General features: G+C 53.1%; 1 protein-coding gene across 1 annotated transcript in view; it reads left to right on the top strand.

The window, feature by feature from the left end:
* Positions 1-292: 292 nt before the first annotated feature.
* SMS (spermine synthase) overlaps positions 293-17,322 on the top strand; it is a 73,279-nt gene continuing 56,249 nt past the window's right edge. Inside the window, exons 1-2 of the mRNA XM_076055822.1 lie at positions 293-557; positions 14,981-15,104. Of these exons, the coding sequence (XP_075911937.1) occupies positions 314-557; positions 14,981-15,104 (368 nt within the window). The 5' untranslated portion in view covers positions 293-313. The remainder of the gene's footprint in view (positions 558-14,980; positions 15,105-17,322) is intronic.

The raw sequence follows: 17,322 nt of genomic DNA on the forward strand, positions 1-17,322 counted from the left end.
TCCGTAACTCCTCCCCCTTCTCTCTGTAACTCCTCCCCTTTCTCTACGTAACTCCTCCCTCGTGAATGTGGGAGGAGCCACCACCTCCTCTTTGTAACTCCTCCCCCTTCTCCCCGTAAATCCTCCCCCTTCTCTCCGTAACTCCCCCCCTTCTCTCCGTAACTCCTCCTCCGTGAATATGGGAGGAGCCACCACCTCCTCTTTTGTGGCTCCTCCCCCTTCTCTCCGTAACTCCTCCTCCTTCTCTCTGTAACTCCTCCCCCTTCTCTCCGTAACTCCTCCCCCTTCTCTCCGTAATTCCTCCCCCGTGAATATGGGAGGAGCCACCACCTCCTCTTTTGTAGCTCCTCCCTCTTCTCTCCGTAACTCCTCCCCCGATGATTGTGGGAGGAGCCACCAACACCACCACCACCTCCAACCTCCCTCAGCTGTCAACTCATCCGCTCGATCCACCACCGCCACCACCACCACCACAGCCACCACCACCACAACCACCACAACCACGGCTATGGCGTCTCTCGTGCACGCCCTGGACTGCGTCTTCACGCCCAGCCCAGGTGAGCCGAGACGGGTGGGGGGAGTCCCGAGGGCTGTGAAAGAGCGGGCGACGCTCGACGGTATCGGGCCTCCTCGGCTAGTTGTCTCTGCCCGCTTTGGCGAGGGTGCCCCGGTAGGGCTGACAAGGCCGCACGGGGTGGGGGGGGGGGTTGGTCAATATTAAGAATAATTAATTTGCAAAATAAGTCGGCTGCGCGGTTATAAACTTCGCCGCGATCATCATCTTCGTCGTCTTCTTCTTCTAAGGCATCGCTCACAACGTCAACATCATCATCAGGATGGTGATTATCAGTAGCAGTGATCACCACCACGTGTGTCAATCACCACCATCACCACCATTACTACCATCACTACCATCACCATCACCACCATTACTACCATCATTACCATCACCACCATCACTATCACTACCATCACTACTATCACTACCACGTGTGTCAATCACCACCATCACCACCATTACCACCATCACCATTACCACCATCACCACCATTACCACCATCACCATTACCACCATCACTACCATCACCACCATCACTACCATCACTATCACTACCATTACCACCATCACTATCACTACCATCACTATCACTACCATCACTACTATTACTATCACTACCATCACTATCACCATCACTACCATCACTACTATCACTATCACTACCACCATCACCACCATCACTACCATCACTATCACCATCACTACCATCACTACTATCACTACCATTACCACCATCACTACCATCACCATCACTACCATCACTATCATCACTACTATTACTATCACTATCATCACCATCACTACCATCACTACCATTACCACCATCACTATCACTACCATCACTACTATCACTATCACTACCATCACTATCACTACCATCACTATCACCATCACTACCATCACTACTATCACTATCATCATTACTATTACTACCATCACTACTATTACCATCACTACCATCACTATCACCATCACTACTATCACTACCATTACCACCATCACTACCATCACCATCACTACCATCACTATCATCACTACTATTACTATCACTATCATCACCATCACTACCATCACTACCATTACCACCATCACTATCACTACCATCACTATCACTACCATCACTATCACTACCATCATTTCTATTACTATCACTACCATTACCAACATCACTACCATCACTACCATCACCACCATCACTATCACTACCATCACCACCATTACTACCATCACTACCATCACCATCACTACCATCACTACCATCACTATCACTACCATCACTACCAATACTACCATCACTACCATCACTATCACCATCACTACCATCACTACCATCACTATCACCATCACTACCATCACTACCATCACTATCACCATCACTACCATCACTACCATCACTATCACCATCACTACCGTCACTACTATCACTACCATCACCATTACCACCATCACTACCATCACTACTATCACTACCATCGCTACTATTACTACCATCACTACTATTACCATCACTACCATCACTATCACCATCACTACCATCACTACTATCACTACCATCACTACCACCACCATCACTACCATCACTACCACCATCACTACCATTACCACTATCACTACCATCACTATCACTACCATCACCACCATCACTACCACCATCACTACCATCACCACCATTACCACTATCACTACCATCACTGTCACTACCATCACTACCACGTGTGTCAATCACTACCATCACCACCATTACCACCATCACTACCATCACTATCACTACCATCACTATCACTACCATCACTATCATCACTACCATCACTACCAGCACCATCACTACCATCACTATCACTACCATCATCACTACTATCACTTTCACTACCATCACCACCATTACCACCATCACTACCATCACTATCACTACCATCACTACCATCATCACTACCATCACTATCACTACCATCATCACTACCATCACTACCATCACCATCACTACCATCACCACCATTACCACCATCACTACCATCACCACTATTACTACCATCACTACCATCACCATCACTACCATCACTATCACTACCATCACTACCATCACTATCACTACCATCACCACCATCACTACCATCACCACCATCACTACCATCACCATCACTACCATCACCATCACTACCATCACTATCACTACCATCACCACCATCACTACCATCACTACCATTACCACCATCACTACCATCACTACCATTACCACCATCACTACCATCACTATTACTACCATCACTACCATCACTATCACTACCATCACTATCACTACCATAACCATCACTACCATCACCACCATTACCACCATCACTATCACTACCATCACTACTATTACTACCATCACCACCATTACCACCATCACTACCATCACTATCACTACCATCACCATCACTACCATCACCATCACTACCATCACCATCACTACCATCACCATTTCCACCATCACTACCATCACCATCACTACCATCACCACCATTACTACCATCACTATCACTACCATCACCACTATTACTACCATCATCACTACCATCATCATCACTACCATCACCACCATTACCACCATCACTACCATCACTATCACTTGCATCACCACCATTACCACCATCACTACCATCACTATCACTAACATCACCACTATTACTACCATCACCACCATTACCACCATCACTACCATCACCATCACTACCATCACTACCACCATCATCACTAGCATCACCACCATCACTACCATCACCACCATTACCACCATCACTACTATTACCACCATCACTACCATCACGACCATTACCACCATCACCACCATCACTACCATCACCACCATCACTACTATCACTACCATCACTACCATCACCACCATTCCCACCATCACTACCATCACTATCACTACCATCACCACTATTACTACGATCATCACCATCACTACCATCACTACCACCATCACCACCATCACTACCACCATCACCACCATCACTATCACTAGCATCACTACTATTACTACCATCACTACCATCACCATCACTACCATCACCACCATTACCACCATCACTACCATCACTATCACTTGCATCACCACCATTACCACCATCACTACCATCACTATCACAAGCATCACCACTATTACTACCATCACTACCATCACTATCACTACCATCACTACCATCACCATCTTCACTACCATCACCATCACTACCATCATCACCATCACTACCATCACCATTACCACCATCACTATCACCACCATCACTACCATCACCATCACCACCATCACCACCACCATCACCACCATCACTACCATCACCATCACCACCATCACCACCACTACCATCACCACCATCACTACTATCACCACCATCACTACCATCACCATCACTACCACATCACCATCACTACCATCATCACCATCACTACCATCACCACCATCACTACCACGTGTGTCATCACTACCATAATCACCATCACTATCATCATCACCATCATCACCATCACTACCATCATCACCATCACTACCATCACCATCACTACCATCATCACCATCACTACCATCACCATCACTACCACGTGTGTTATCACTACCATCATCACCATCACTACCATCATCACCATCACTACCATCATCACCATCACTACCATCATCACCATCACTACCATCATCACCATCACTACCATCATCACCATCACTACCATCATCACCATCATCACCATCACCACCATCATCACCATCACCACCATCACCACCATCACGACCATTACCACCATCACTACCACCATCACCATCACCACCATCATCACCATCATCACCATCACCACCATCATCACCATCACCACCATCATCACCATCATTACCATCATCACCATCACCACCATCATCACTATCATTACCATCATCACCATCACCAACATCATCACCATCACCAACATCATCACCACCATCATCACCATCACCAACATCATCAACACCACCAACACCATGACCATCATCACCATCACCAACATCATCACCATCATCACCACCATCATCACCATCTTCACCACCATCATCACCACCACCACCATGACCATCATCATCACCAACATCATCACCATCATCACCATCATCAACACCACCATCACCATCATCAACATCACCACCACCATGACCATCATCATCACTATCACCACCATCACCATCATCACCATCGCCACTGACACCACAACCGCCATGCGCCACTAAGCGGTGGCGACGTCACCACGACGCCTGTGCCAGGCTAGGTGCATGAGGAGGTCACGGGACAGACCCTGCAGGTGCCAGGCTAGGTGCATGAGGAGGTCACGGGACAGACCCTGCAGGTGCCAGGCTAGGTGCATGAGGAGGTCACAGGACAGACCCTGCAGGTGCCAGGCTAGGTGCATGAGGAGGTCACGGGACAGACCCAGCAGGTGCCATGGGTCGCCTGACTGAGATGACTGGCTGATGCACCACCTGTGCCCCCTAGTGTGCCAGGCTAGGTGCACCACCTGTGCCCCCTGCTGTGCCAACTTGCTCCATTTTAGCCGCCCGGCGCTCCGCTCGTTGTTGTGAGCGTCGCTCCTCTGCCCTCCGTTGTTGTTGGAGGGCGACTGCCTCACCCACTCACCCACTCACTCACTCACTCACCCACTCACTCACCCACTCACTCACCCACTCACTCACCTACTCACTCACCCACTCACTCACCCACCCACTCACTCACCCACTCACTCACTCACCCACTCACTCACCCACTCACCCACTCACTCACCCACTCATTCACTCACCCACTCACTCACTCACCCACCCACTCACTCACCTACTCACTGACTCACTCACCTACTCACTCACTCACCCACCCACCCACTCACCCACCCACTCACTCACTCACCCACTCACTCACCCACCCACTTACTCACCCACTCACTCACCCACCCACTCACCCACCCACTCACCCACCCACTCACCCACCCACCCACTCACCCACCCACCCACTCACCCACTCACGCACCCACTCACCCACCCACTCACTCACCCACCCACTCACCCACCCACTCACCCACCCACTCTCCCACTCACCCACCCACTCACCCACCCACTCACTCACTCTCCCACTCACTCACCCACTCACTCACTCACCCACTCACTCACCCACTCACTCACTCACCCACTCACCCACCCACTCACTCACCCACCCACTCACCCACCCACTCACCCACCCACTCTCCCACTCACCCACCCACTCACCCACCCACTCACTCACTCTCCCACTCACTCACCCACTCACTCACTCACCCACTCACTCACCCACTCACTCACTCACCCACCCACTCACTCACCCACCCACTCACCCACCCACTCACCCACCCACTCTCCCACTCACTCACCCACTCACCCACCCACTCACCCACCCACTCACCCATCCACTCACCCACCCACTCACCCACCCACTCACCCACTCACCCACTCACCCACTCACCCACCCACCCACTCACTCACCCACTCACCCACCCACTCACCCACTCACTCACCCACCCACTCGCCCACTCACCCACCCACCCACTCACCCACTCACCCACCCACTCACCCACTCACTCACCCATTCACCCACTCACCCACCCACCCACTCACTCACTCACCCACTCACCCACCCACCCACTCACCCACCCACACACCCACCCACCCACTCACCCACTCACCCACCCACTCACCCACCCACTCACCCACCCACTCACCCACCCACTCACCCACCCACCCACTCACCCACCCACTCACCCACCCACCCACTCACTCACCCACTCACCCACCCACTCACCCACCCACTCACCCACCCACCCACTCACTCACCCACTCACCCACCCACTCACCCACCCACCCACTCACCCACACACTCACCCACCCACCCACTCACCCACCCACCCACCCACTCACCCACTCACCCACCCACTCACCCACTCACTCACCCACCCACTCGCCCACTCACCCACCCACCCACTCACCCACCCACTCACCCACCCACTCACCCACCCACCCACTCACCCACCCACCCACTCACCCACTCACGCACCCACTCACCCACCCACTCACCCACCCACCCACTCACTCACCCACCCACCACCCACCCACTCACCCACCCACTACCTGTCTGTCTGTGTAGGTGTGAATCTTATTGCTGAGGAGCAGCGATATTGCAGGGGGCCGCTTTGCTCGGCGTCTGTGGCCGTCTGTGGATTGTGGCCGCGTGGGGCACTGCAGTGGTTGCCGCAGTGCGGAGATGATGCGTGGTGTGTTGAGTGTGTGTGTGTGTGGTGTATGTGTCTGTGTGTGTGTGTCTGTGTGCGTGTGTCTGTGTGTGTGTGTGTGTGTCTGGTGTGTGTGTGTCTGGTGTGTGTGTCTGTGTTTCTGTGTGTGTGTGTCTGTGTGTGTGTGTGTGTGTCTGGTGTGTGTGTCTGTGTGTGTGTCTGGTGTGTGTGTGTGTCTGGTGTGTGTGTCTGTGTGTGTGTGTGGTGTTGAGTGTGTGTGTGTCTGTGTGTGTGTCTGTGTGTGTGTCTGTGTGTGTGTGTCTGTGTGTGTCAGTGTGTGTGTCTGGTGTGTGTGTCTGTGTGTGTGTCTGTGTGTGTGTGTCTGGTGTGTGTGTCTGTGTGTGTGTCTGTGTGTGTGTGTCTGTGTGTGTGTCTGTGTGTGTGTCTGTGTGCGTGTGTCAGTGTGTGTCTGTGTGTGTCTGTGTGTGTCTCTGTGTGTGTGTGTCTGGTGTGTGTGTCTGTGTGTGTGTCTGTGTGTGGTGTGTGTGTCTGTGTGTGTGTGGTGTGTGTGTCGGTCCGGCAAAACAACCCCCTACCTCCTCGCGGTGCCGGACGGGCAACTCTGTCGTGGACAGCGCTGTGGGGGGAGATCCAATTTTGATTGGCTCCTCCCCTCATGGCATATGTGTCCACCACAGGGGCTAAACGGGGGCTCTGGACGGGTGCGAGGGGCTGGTAACCCCTCCACCTTCAATTAATTACCACGAAACTACGAATTAAACTGAAATATGTAACAACTAAGCTTGTGCCGGAGGCCCCGGGGGGCCAGGCGTCTATGACGTCTCCTGGCCAAACCCCAATTGGCGGAGCCAGGAGATTGAATACCTACCCTCGGGGCTACTCCAGAAACAACGAAAAGCCACTACGGTTGGCCACGTGGAATGTTCGAACGCTCACTGCAGAGGAGAGGCTGCCACTCCTCTGTCGGGAGCTGGACCGGTACCGCCTGGATCTATGCGGCATTCAGGAGGTCCGGTGGACCGGCTCTGGCTCCTGCCACCATGAGGGGTGGACAGTCCTCTACTCGGGGCAGCAGACTGCCAAACAACAGGGTGTGGGTCTTCTTTTGAACAAAAGAATGAAGGGGGCGTGGGAGCGTGGCGGTGAGGTGTGGGAAGCTGTAAGCCCCAGGCTACTTTGGGCTCGCCTTCCCATCAACCGGAGGCGAGGAATGGTGGTCGTGGTTACTTATGCCCCCACCGAAGATGAACATCCGTGGAGGGATGCAGGCAAAGCCGATGAGTCAGATGCCTTCTATGACCTCCTGTCACAGGTGCTGGCTAAAGTGGCCCCTCGGGATAGAGTCATCATGTTGGGTGACTTCAATGCCCGAGTTGGTCATGATACTGGCACCTGGTCTGGAGTGATTGGAGGGCATGGGCCAGATCAGCTCAATAACAACGGTAGGAGGCTGCTAGATTTTTGTGCAGCCCATGGGCTTGTAATTACCAACACGCTGTTCCGGCATCGGCGCATCCACACAACATCATGGATGCATGCCGGGTCCAAGCAAGAACATCTGCTGGACTACATAGTGACGGACCAGCGAATGCGAGCCCATGTCCTTGACACCAGGACCTACCGTGGAGCTGATCTGCCCTCTGACCATCGACTAGTCATCTGTAAGATGCGCCTGCCATTCTTCCACTCCGGTGGTGGGTGTACACCCAGGACCCCATTCCAACATAAAGTGGCCTGGTCTCAGTTATCTGATGAAAGTTGCAAGCGAGAATTTCATCATCGCTTGCGGCTGGGATTGGCATCGTCCCCGACTCCTCCTGATGTCGAGGGTAAATGGGCGAGGTTTAGGACTGTGACTCATGCAGCTGCAATGGCTGCTTTGGGTACGCGGTCCAGACCTCCCCAGACACCCTGGATGACAGAGGAGTTGTTCAGGATGGTTGAGAAAAAGCGACAGGCCCACTGTCATCGGCTACAGAATCCCACGTCAGAGAATGAGGAGGCTTACCGCAGCCTTCGCTCGGAGGTTCGGAGAGCCGTGAGGCGCTGCAAGGATGGGTGGTGGTCGCGGGTTGCTGAGGAGATGGAGTCTGCCTCAGTGGCCCGTGATCACAAATCTCTATTTAACTCCATCAAAAAAGTAACCTGCAGCGCCACACCTATTACCATCATTAGGGGAAAAAACGGTGATCCAATTTCCGACCCCCAGGAACAGGTTCGCAGATTTGCTGAGCATTTCTGTGAGGTCCTGGGGGAGGGAAAATCCCTCAGCCAGGAAAACATTGTGGCACAAAGTGAGGATGACCCTGCTGAGGCTGCCGTGCCTCAAATATTGGATGAAGTCACCCCCTGTGAGTGGCTGGCTGAGGTGCCAGCTGCTGATGAAGTATTGAAGGCGATCCGGAGTCTGAGACCAGGAAAGGCAGCGGGCAGAGATGATCTCCCAAGCGAAATGCTGAGGGAGGGTGGCGTTTGTGCACAGACTGCCCTATATGACATCATAACAACAGTCTGGACCACTGGACGGGTTCCGCAGGATGTAACAACTACAGGGGCATCTCACTCCTCAGTGTGCCGGGAAAGGTCCTGGCAAGGATTATTCAGCATCGCCTTGCTAGGCACGCTGAGGAGAGGCTTGCGGAGCCCCAATGCGGTTTCAGGAAAGGGCGGTCCTGCACAGATGCCATATTTTCTGTCCGTCTGCTACAGCAGAGGTGTAGGGAATTCCAACAAGACCTACATCTCTGCTTTATTGACCTGGTCAAAGCCTATGATACCATCAGTAGGCCTGGGCTCTGGGTCGTTCTTCGTGCTTTTGGAGTACCTGACCCTCTGCTCACGATCATTAAGGACCTTCATGATGGTGAGCGGGCCCGGGTAAAACTACGTGGCCGGGAGTCAGAGCCATTCCCTGTACACCTTGGGGTGCGACAGGGATGTCCTCTGGCTCCCACATTATTTAACATCTATTTTGACCACGTAGTTCGTGAAGCCTTCAATAGCTGTACCGGGGGAATCTCCATATGGTACAGATATAATGGGAGGCTAATCGATGCCCGGGTGCGGTCAAGGGATGGCTCCCTATTGCTCAACCACGTTATGTATGCTGATGACTTGGTAATAGCTGCTCAGTCAGAGGAGGAGTTGGAGACGCTGCTGCTGAGACTGGAGCGTGCCACTAAGAGGTGGGGCCTTACCATCAGCCCCACCAAAACTAAGCACCTGCCTGGGTATTTTGTACCATCGGACACTCCACCCCCACAACTCCCAATCGGTGATGGGGCAGTTGTGGAGAGAGTGGAGAGTTTCCCATACCTGGGCAGTGTGCTTATGACTGGCTCCAGTTTAACAGCAGAGGTCTCACTCCGAATCAGTCGAGCGGCAATATCTTTTCATCGGTTGCGTAACGCTGTGTGGAAGCTACCTGGTCTGTCGCTCCGCACTAAGCTTCAGGTCTTCTCGGCCACGGTCATTCCCTCCCTTCTCTACGCTTGCGAAACGTGGACCCCCCTAATGGAACATCTTCGCCGGTTAGAAACATTTAGGCTGGCCTGCCTACGATCCATCCTGGGTTTAACCAGACTGGATTGTGTGAGCTCACAAATCCTTGAAAGATCTGGGCAGGGTCCCATCGGTGAGCTCCTCCGGCAGGCAAGGCTGCGATGGCTGGGTCATGTAGCCCGCATGCCCAGCCACCGCATGCCGAAACAGCTTTTGTTTGGCCGGATTGAGGGGGCTAAGCGGGCGCGGCACGGGCTAGAGAAGAGATGGAGTGATGTGGTACAGGAGGACGTGGAGCTGAGTGGACTTGCCGATGACTGGTACCAGCGGTGTCAAGATCGGCCTCTGTGGAGGAGGCTCGTGAAGGATGCTACTGGGCAGTTGGAGGCAGTCGCCCTCCAACAACAACGGAGGGCGGAGGAGCGACGCTCACAACAGCGAGCGGAGCGCCGGGTGGCTAAAGCACAGCAGGTTGGCACAGTAGGGGGCACAGGTGGTGCATCAGCCAGTCATCTCAGTCAGTCGACCCGTGGCACCTGGGTCTGCCCCGTGACCTCCTGCCAGCGGGCGTTCGACACTTCACGTGGCCTCAGGGTGCACATAGCCTGGCACAAGCGTCGTGGTGACGTCACCGCCACTTAGTGGCGAATGGCGGTTGTTGTTGTTGTTGTGTGTGTCTGTGTGTGTGTCTGTGTGTGTGTGTGGTGTGTGTATCTGTGTGTGTGTGTGTCTGTGTGTGTCTGTCTGTGTGTGTCTGGTGTGTGTGTGTCTGTGTGTGTGTCTGTGTGTGTGACTGGTGTGTGTGTCTGTGTGTGTGTCTGTGTGTCTGTGTGTGTGTCTGTGTGTGTCTGGTGTGTGTGTCTGTGTCTGTGTGTGTCTGGTGTGTGTGTCTGTGTGTGTGTCTGTGTGTGTGTGTGGTGTGTTGAGTGTGTGTGTGTCTGTGTGTGTGTCTGTGTGTGTGTCTGTGTGTGTGTCTGTGTGTGTGGGTCTGTGTGTGTCAGTGTGTGTGTCTGGTGTGTGTGTCTGTGTGTGTGTCTGTGTGTGTGTGTCTGTGTGTGTGTGTCTGTGTGTGTGTCTGTGTGTGTCTGTGTGTGTCTCTGTGTGTGTGTGTCTGGTGTGTGTGTCTGTGTGTGCGTCTGTGTGTGGTGTGTGTGTGTGTGGTGTGTGTGTCTGTGTGTGTGTCTGTGTGTGTGTGTGGTGTGTGTATCTGTGTGTGTGTCTGGTGTGTGTGTGTCTGTGTGTGTGTCTGTGTGTGTGTCTGTGTGCGTGTGTCAGTGTGTGTCAGTGTGTGTCTGTGTGTGTGTGTCTGTGTGTGTGTGTCTGTGTGTGTCTGTCTGTGTGTGTCTGGTGTGTGTGTGTCTGTGTGTGTGTCTGTGTGTGTGTCTGGTGTGTGTGTCTGTGTGTGTGTGTGTCTGTGTGTGTGTCTGTGTGTGTCTGGTGTGTGTGTCTGTGTGTGTGTGTCTGTGTGTGTGTCTGTGTGTGTGTGTGGTGTGTTGAGTGTGTGTGTGTCTGTGTGTGTGTGTGTGTCTGTGTGTGTGTGTCTGTGTGTGTCAGTGTGTGTGTCTGTGTGTGTGTCTGTGTGTGTGTCTGTGTGTGTGTGTCTGTGTGTGTGTCTGTGTGTGTGTCTGTGTGCGTGTGTCAGTGTGTGTCTGTGTGTGTCTGTGTGTGTCTCTGTGTGTGTGTGTCTGTGTGTGTGTCTGTGTGTGGTGTGTGTGTGTGTGGTGTGTGTGTGTGTGGTGTGTGTGTCTGTGTGTGTGTGTGGTGTGTGTATCTGTGTGTGTGTCTGGTGTGTGTGTGTCTGTGTGTGTCTGTGTGTGTGTGTCTGTGTTGAGTGTGTGTGTGTCTGTGTGTCTGTGTGTGTGTGTCTGTGTGTGTGTGTCTGTGTGTGTGTCTGTGTGTGTCTGTGTGTGTGTCTGTGTGTGTGTCTGTGTGTCAGTGTGTCTGTGTGTCAGTGTGTCTGTCTGTGTGTGTCTGCCGACGGCTCCCGTCGTGACTCCCGGCACAGCCACTGAGTGATCTTCGCCACGCCAGCAGAACTTGTCCACGTCGCGACTCGTTCAGTGGCACCGCGGACGTCACCGGCGTGGCCTCGCGGCCACCGCTACGGCGTGGGTGCCGTAGCGGCCCTGCAGGGGGCCCGGTGAGCGCCGTCCGCCGGCGCTGGCCGGCCCCGGGCCGCGGCAATGCGGTTGCCGAGGGCCGTGGCGCTCCGGTTGACCCCAGAGGGCACGCCGTGGCCGGTCCACGCGTCGGGGTCGAGATCCTCCTGGAGGGTTCTGGAAGGTGGGCGTGGCCAAGGGGAGGGGGCGGGGCCACGCCCACAGAGGATCTAAGCCGGGGTCCCCCCCGGGGGGAACGGCCGCCGTTGTTCATCCTGAAGAGATCTTTGCTCTAAACTCTACGTCGTGCAAGTAGGGGGCTAGGGGTGGTCACGTGTCGGACTTCAGATCCTGTTGGAGGGTTCTGGAAGGTGGGCGTGGCCAAGCGGGGGGGGGGCGGGGCCACGCCCACGGAGGATCTCAGCCGGGGTCACCCAGAGGGGAACGGCCGCCGTTGTTCATCCTGAAGAGATCTTCGCTCTAAACTCTACGTGCAAGTAGGGGGCTAGCGGTGGTCACGTGTCAGAGTTCAGATCCTCCTGGAGGGTTCTGGAAGGTGGGCGTGGCCAAGGGGGGTGGGGGTGGGGCCACGCCCACGGAGGGTCTAAGTCCTACGAGAGTCTCCGACACGTGGACCCGTGCCCAAGCTGTGGTCCGGTTCCTTCGTCGCCGGCCACGGTGCGGTTAGCACAGTGAGCCTGGTGGTCACCACCAGGATTTGTTGATGTGTTAAGGGGCAGCAGTAACCCCCCGTGTGTGTGTCTGTGTGTGGCTGTGTGTGTCTGTGTGTCTGTGTCTCGGTGTTAATAAAAGAGTTGCCTCCAAAGGGTACGTCTGCGAGTCCGTTGAACTCACGACACTAGGACAGCACTAGTGTAGTGTGTGGTGTAGTGTAGTGTGTAGTGTATAGTGTAGTGTGTAGTGTAGTGTATAGTGTAGTGTGTGGTGTAGTGTAGTGTAGTGTGTGGTTTAGTGTGGTGTGTAGTGTAGTGTAGTGTGTAGTGTAGTGTGTGGTGTAGTGTGGTGTGTAGTGTAGTGTGTAGTGTAGTGTGTGGTGTAGTGTATAGTATTGTGTAGAGTGTCGTGTGTAGTGTAGAGTGTAGTGTATAGTGTAGTGTATAGCATTGTGTAGAGTGTGTCTCTGTGGGTCTCTATGAGTATGGGTCTCTGTGGGTCTCTGTGGGTCTCTATGAGTATGGGTCTCTGTGGGTCTCTGTGGGTCTCTACGAGTATGAGTCTCTGTGGGTCTCTGTGGGTCTGTGTGGGTCTCTGTGGGTCTGTGTGGGTCTCTGTGGGTCTGTGTGGGTCTCTATGAGTATGGGTCTCTGTGGGTCTCTGTGGGTCTGTGTGGGTCTCTGTGAGTATGGGTCTATGTGGGTCTCTATGAGTATGAGTCTCTATGGGTCTCTGTGGGTCTCTATGAGTATGGGTCTCTGTGGGTCTCTGTGAGTATGGGTCTCTATGAGTATAGGTCTCTGTGGGTCTATGTGGGTCTCTATGAGTATGGGTCTCTGTGGGTCTGTGGGTTTCTATGGGTCTCTGTGGGTCTGTGTGGGTCTCTATGGGTCTCAATGGGTCTCTGTGGGTCTGTGTGGGTCTCTGTGTGTCTGTGTGGGTCTCTGTGGGTCTCTGTGGGTCTGTGTGGGTCTCTGTGGGTCTCTGTGGGTCTGTGTGGGTCTCTGTGGGTCTCTGTGGGTCTGTGTGGGTCTCTGTGGGTCTGTGTGGGTCTCTGTGGGTCTCTGTGGGTCTGTGTGGGTCTCTGTGGGTCTGTGTGGGTCTCTGTGGGTCTCTGTGGGTCTCTGTGGGTCTGTGTGGGTCTCTGTGGGTCTCTGTGGGTCTCTGTGGGTCTCTGTGGGTCTGTGTGGGTCTCTGTGGGTCTCTGTGGGTCTTTATGGCAGAGATGTCGATGGTGCTTTTGATGATGATGATGTTGATGATAATGGTCGTGATGATGATGTTGTTGATGTTGATAATGTTGATGATGGTGTTGATGATGATGTTAATCATGTTGTTGTTGATGATGATGTTGTTGATAATGTTGTTGATGTTGTTGATGTTGATGATGTTGTTGATGTTCTTGTTGATGTTGTTGATGTTGTTGCTGATGTTGATGTTGTTGATGTTGTTATTGATGTTGTTGGTGATGTTGTTAATGTTGTTGATGTTATTGATGTTGTTGGTGATGATGTTGATGTTGTTGTTGATGTTGTTGGTGATGTTGTTGATGTTGGTGATGTTGTTGATGTTGTTGTTGATGTTGATGATGATGTTGTTGTTGATGTTGTTGATGTTGTTGGTGATGATGTTGATGATGTTGTTGATGTTGTTGTTGATGTTATTGATGTTGTTGTTGATGTTGTTGATGATGTTGATGTTGTTGATGTTGTTGATGTTGTTGTTGATGATGTTGATGTTGTTGTTGATGTTGTTGATGATGTTGATGTTGTTGATGTTGTTGTTGATGATGTTGATGTTGTTGTTGATGTTGTTGGTGATGTTGTTGTTGATGTTGTTGTTGTTGTTGATGTTGTTGTTGTTGTTCTAGGCGCTTGTGAGGAAGTCCTGGCGTGCGTCCAAAGGGTTCTAGGCGAGGCAGGCTTCAGGGGCTCAGCCCAGGCCCTGGGGCCAGGGCCTGGAGCCTGCGGCTCACTCAGCGGGGACGGAGAAACGTGAGGAGCAGCAACAACCACAACCACTACAACCACCACCACAACCACCACCACAACCACCACAACTACCACGACCACTACCACCACCACCACAAACACCACAACCACCACATCCACCACCACAACCACTACCACCACAACCACCACCACAACCACTACCACCACCACAACCACTACCACTACCACAACCACTACCACAACCACAACCACTACCACAACCACCACTACCACCACAACCACAACCACCACCACTACCACCACCACCACCACCACAACCATCACCACAACCATCACCACAACCACCACAACCACCACTATCACCACCACTACCACCACAACAACCACCACTACCACCACAACAACCACCACTACCACCACCACCACAACAACCACCACTACCACCACCACAACAACCACCACTACCACAACCACCACAACAACCACCACGACTACAACCATCACCACAACCATCACCACAACAACCACTACCACCACCACAACCACCACGACCACAACAATCACCACAATCACAACAACCACCACAACAACCACCACCACCACAACCACCACAACCACCACGACCACAACCCTCACCACAACCATCACCACAATCACAACAACCACCACAACCACAACAACCACCACAACCACCACGACCACAACCCTCACCACAACCATCACCACAACCACCACCACAACCACTACAACCACCACCACAACCACCACCACAACCACCACCACTACCACCACAACTACCACGACCACTACCACCACCACCACAACCACCACAACCACCACATCCACCACCACAACCACTACCACCACAACCACCACCACAACCACAACCACTACCACCACCACAACCACTACCACAACCACTACCACAACCACAACCACTACCACAACCACCACTACCACCACAACCACAACCACCACCACTACCACCACCACAACCACCACCACCACAACCATCACCACAACCACAACCATCACCACAACCACCACCACAACCACCACAACCACCACTATCACCACCACTACCACCACAACAACCACCACTACCACCACAACAACCACCACTACCACCACCACCACAACAACCACCACTACTACCACCACCACAACAACCACCACTACCACAACCACCACAACAACCACCACGACTACAACCATCACCACAACCATCACCACAACAACCACTACCACCACCACAACCACCACGACCACAACAATCACCACAATCACAACAACCACCACAACCACAACAACCACCACCACAACCACCACAACCACCACGACCACAACAATCACCACAATCACAACAACCACCACAACCACAACAACCACCACCACAACCACCACGACCACAACCCTCACCACAACCATCACCACAATCACAACAACCACCACAACCACAACAACCACCACAACCACCACGACCACAACCCTCACCACAACCATCACCACAACCACCACCACAACCACCACAACCACCACGACCACAACCCTCACCACAACCATCACCACAATCACAACAACCACAACAACCACCACAACCACAACAACCACCACTACCACCACAACCACGATGATAGTGTAGCGGTTAGCGCTATGCTGCGCTATGAACCTGGCGACCCGGGTTCGATTCCCGCTCACGGCCAACACCAGTGACGATTATCTGAACCGGTCCTGGGCCTCCCCTAGGTCTACTCAGCCTCAAATGAGTTACCTGGTGCGGTGTGTAGTGAACATCGCTAGCACTGGGGAGACAAAGGCGGCCGGGCGTGGGGCTGGCCACCCACCCCCTCGTGTACCACAGTGCCGGTAGCCTTCACAGCTGCTCGCTAACAGCACTTGCCCCTACAGTCTGCTAGAGGCTACACGGGGGATCTTTGTCTGTGTAGGTAGCTACTACTAACAGCACTTGCCCCTACAGCCTGCTAGAGGCTACACGGGGGATCTTTGTCTGTGTAGGTAGCTACTACTAACAGCACTTGCCCCTACAGCCTGTTAGAGGCTACACGGGGGAGCTTTGTCTGTGTAGGTAGCTACCACTAACAGCACTTGCCCCTACAGCCTGTTAGAGGCTACACGGGGATCTTTGTCTGTGTAGGTAGCTACTACTAACAGCACTTGCCCCTACAGTCTGCTAGAGGCTACACGGGGGATCTTTGTCTGTGTAGGTAGCTACTACTAACAGCACTTGCCCCTACAGTCT

The sequence above is a fragment of the Petromyzon marinus genome, chromosome 73 (assembly GCF_048934315.1).
Source record: "Petromyzon marinus isolate PM22_M1 ecotype Great Lakes invasive population chromosome 73, UKy_Petmar_22M1.pri1.0, whole genome shotgun sequence".
NCBI classification, from domain to species: domain Eukaryota; kingdom Metazoa; phylum Chordata; class Hyperoartia; order Petromyzontiformes; family Petromyzontidae; genus Petromyzon; species Petromyzon marinus.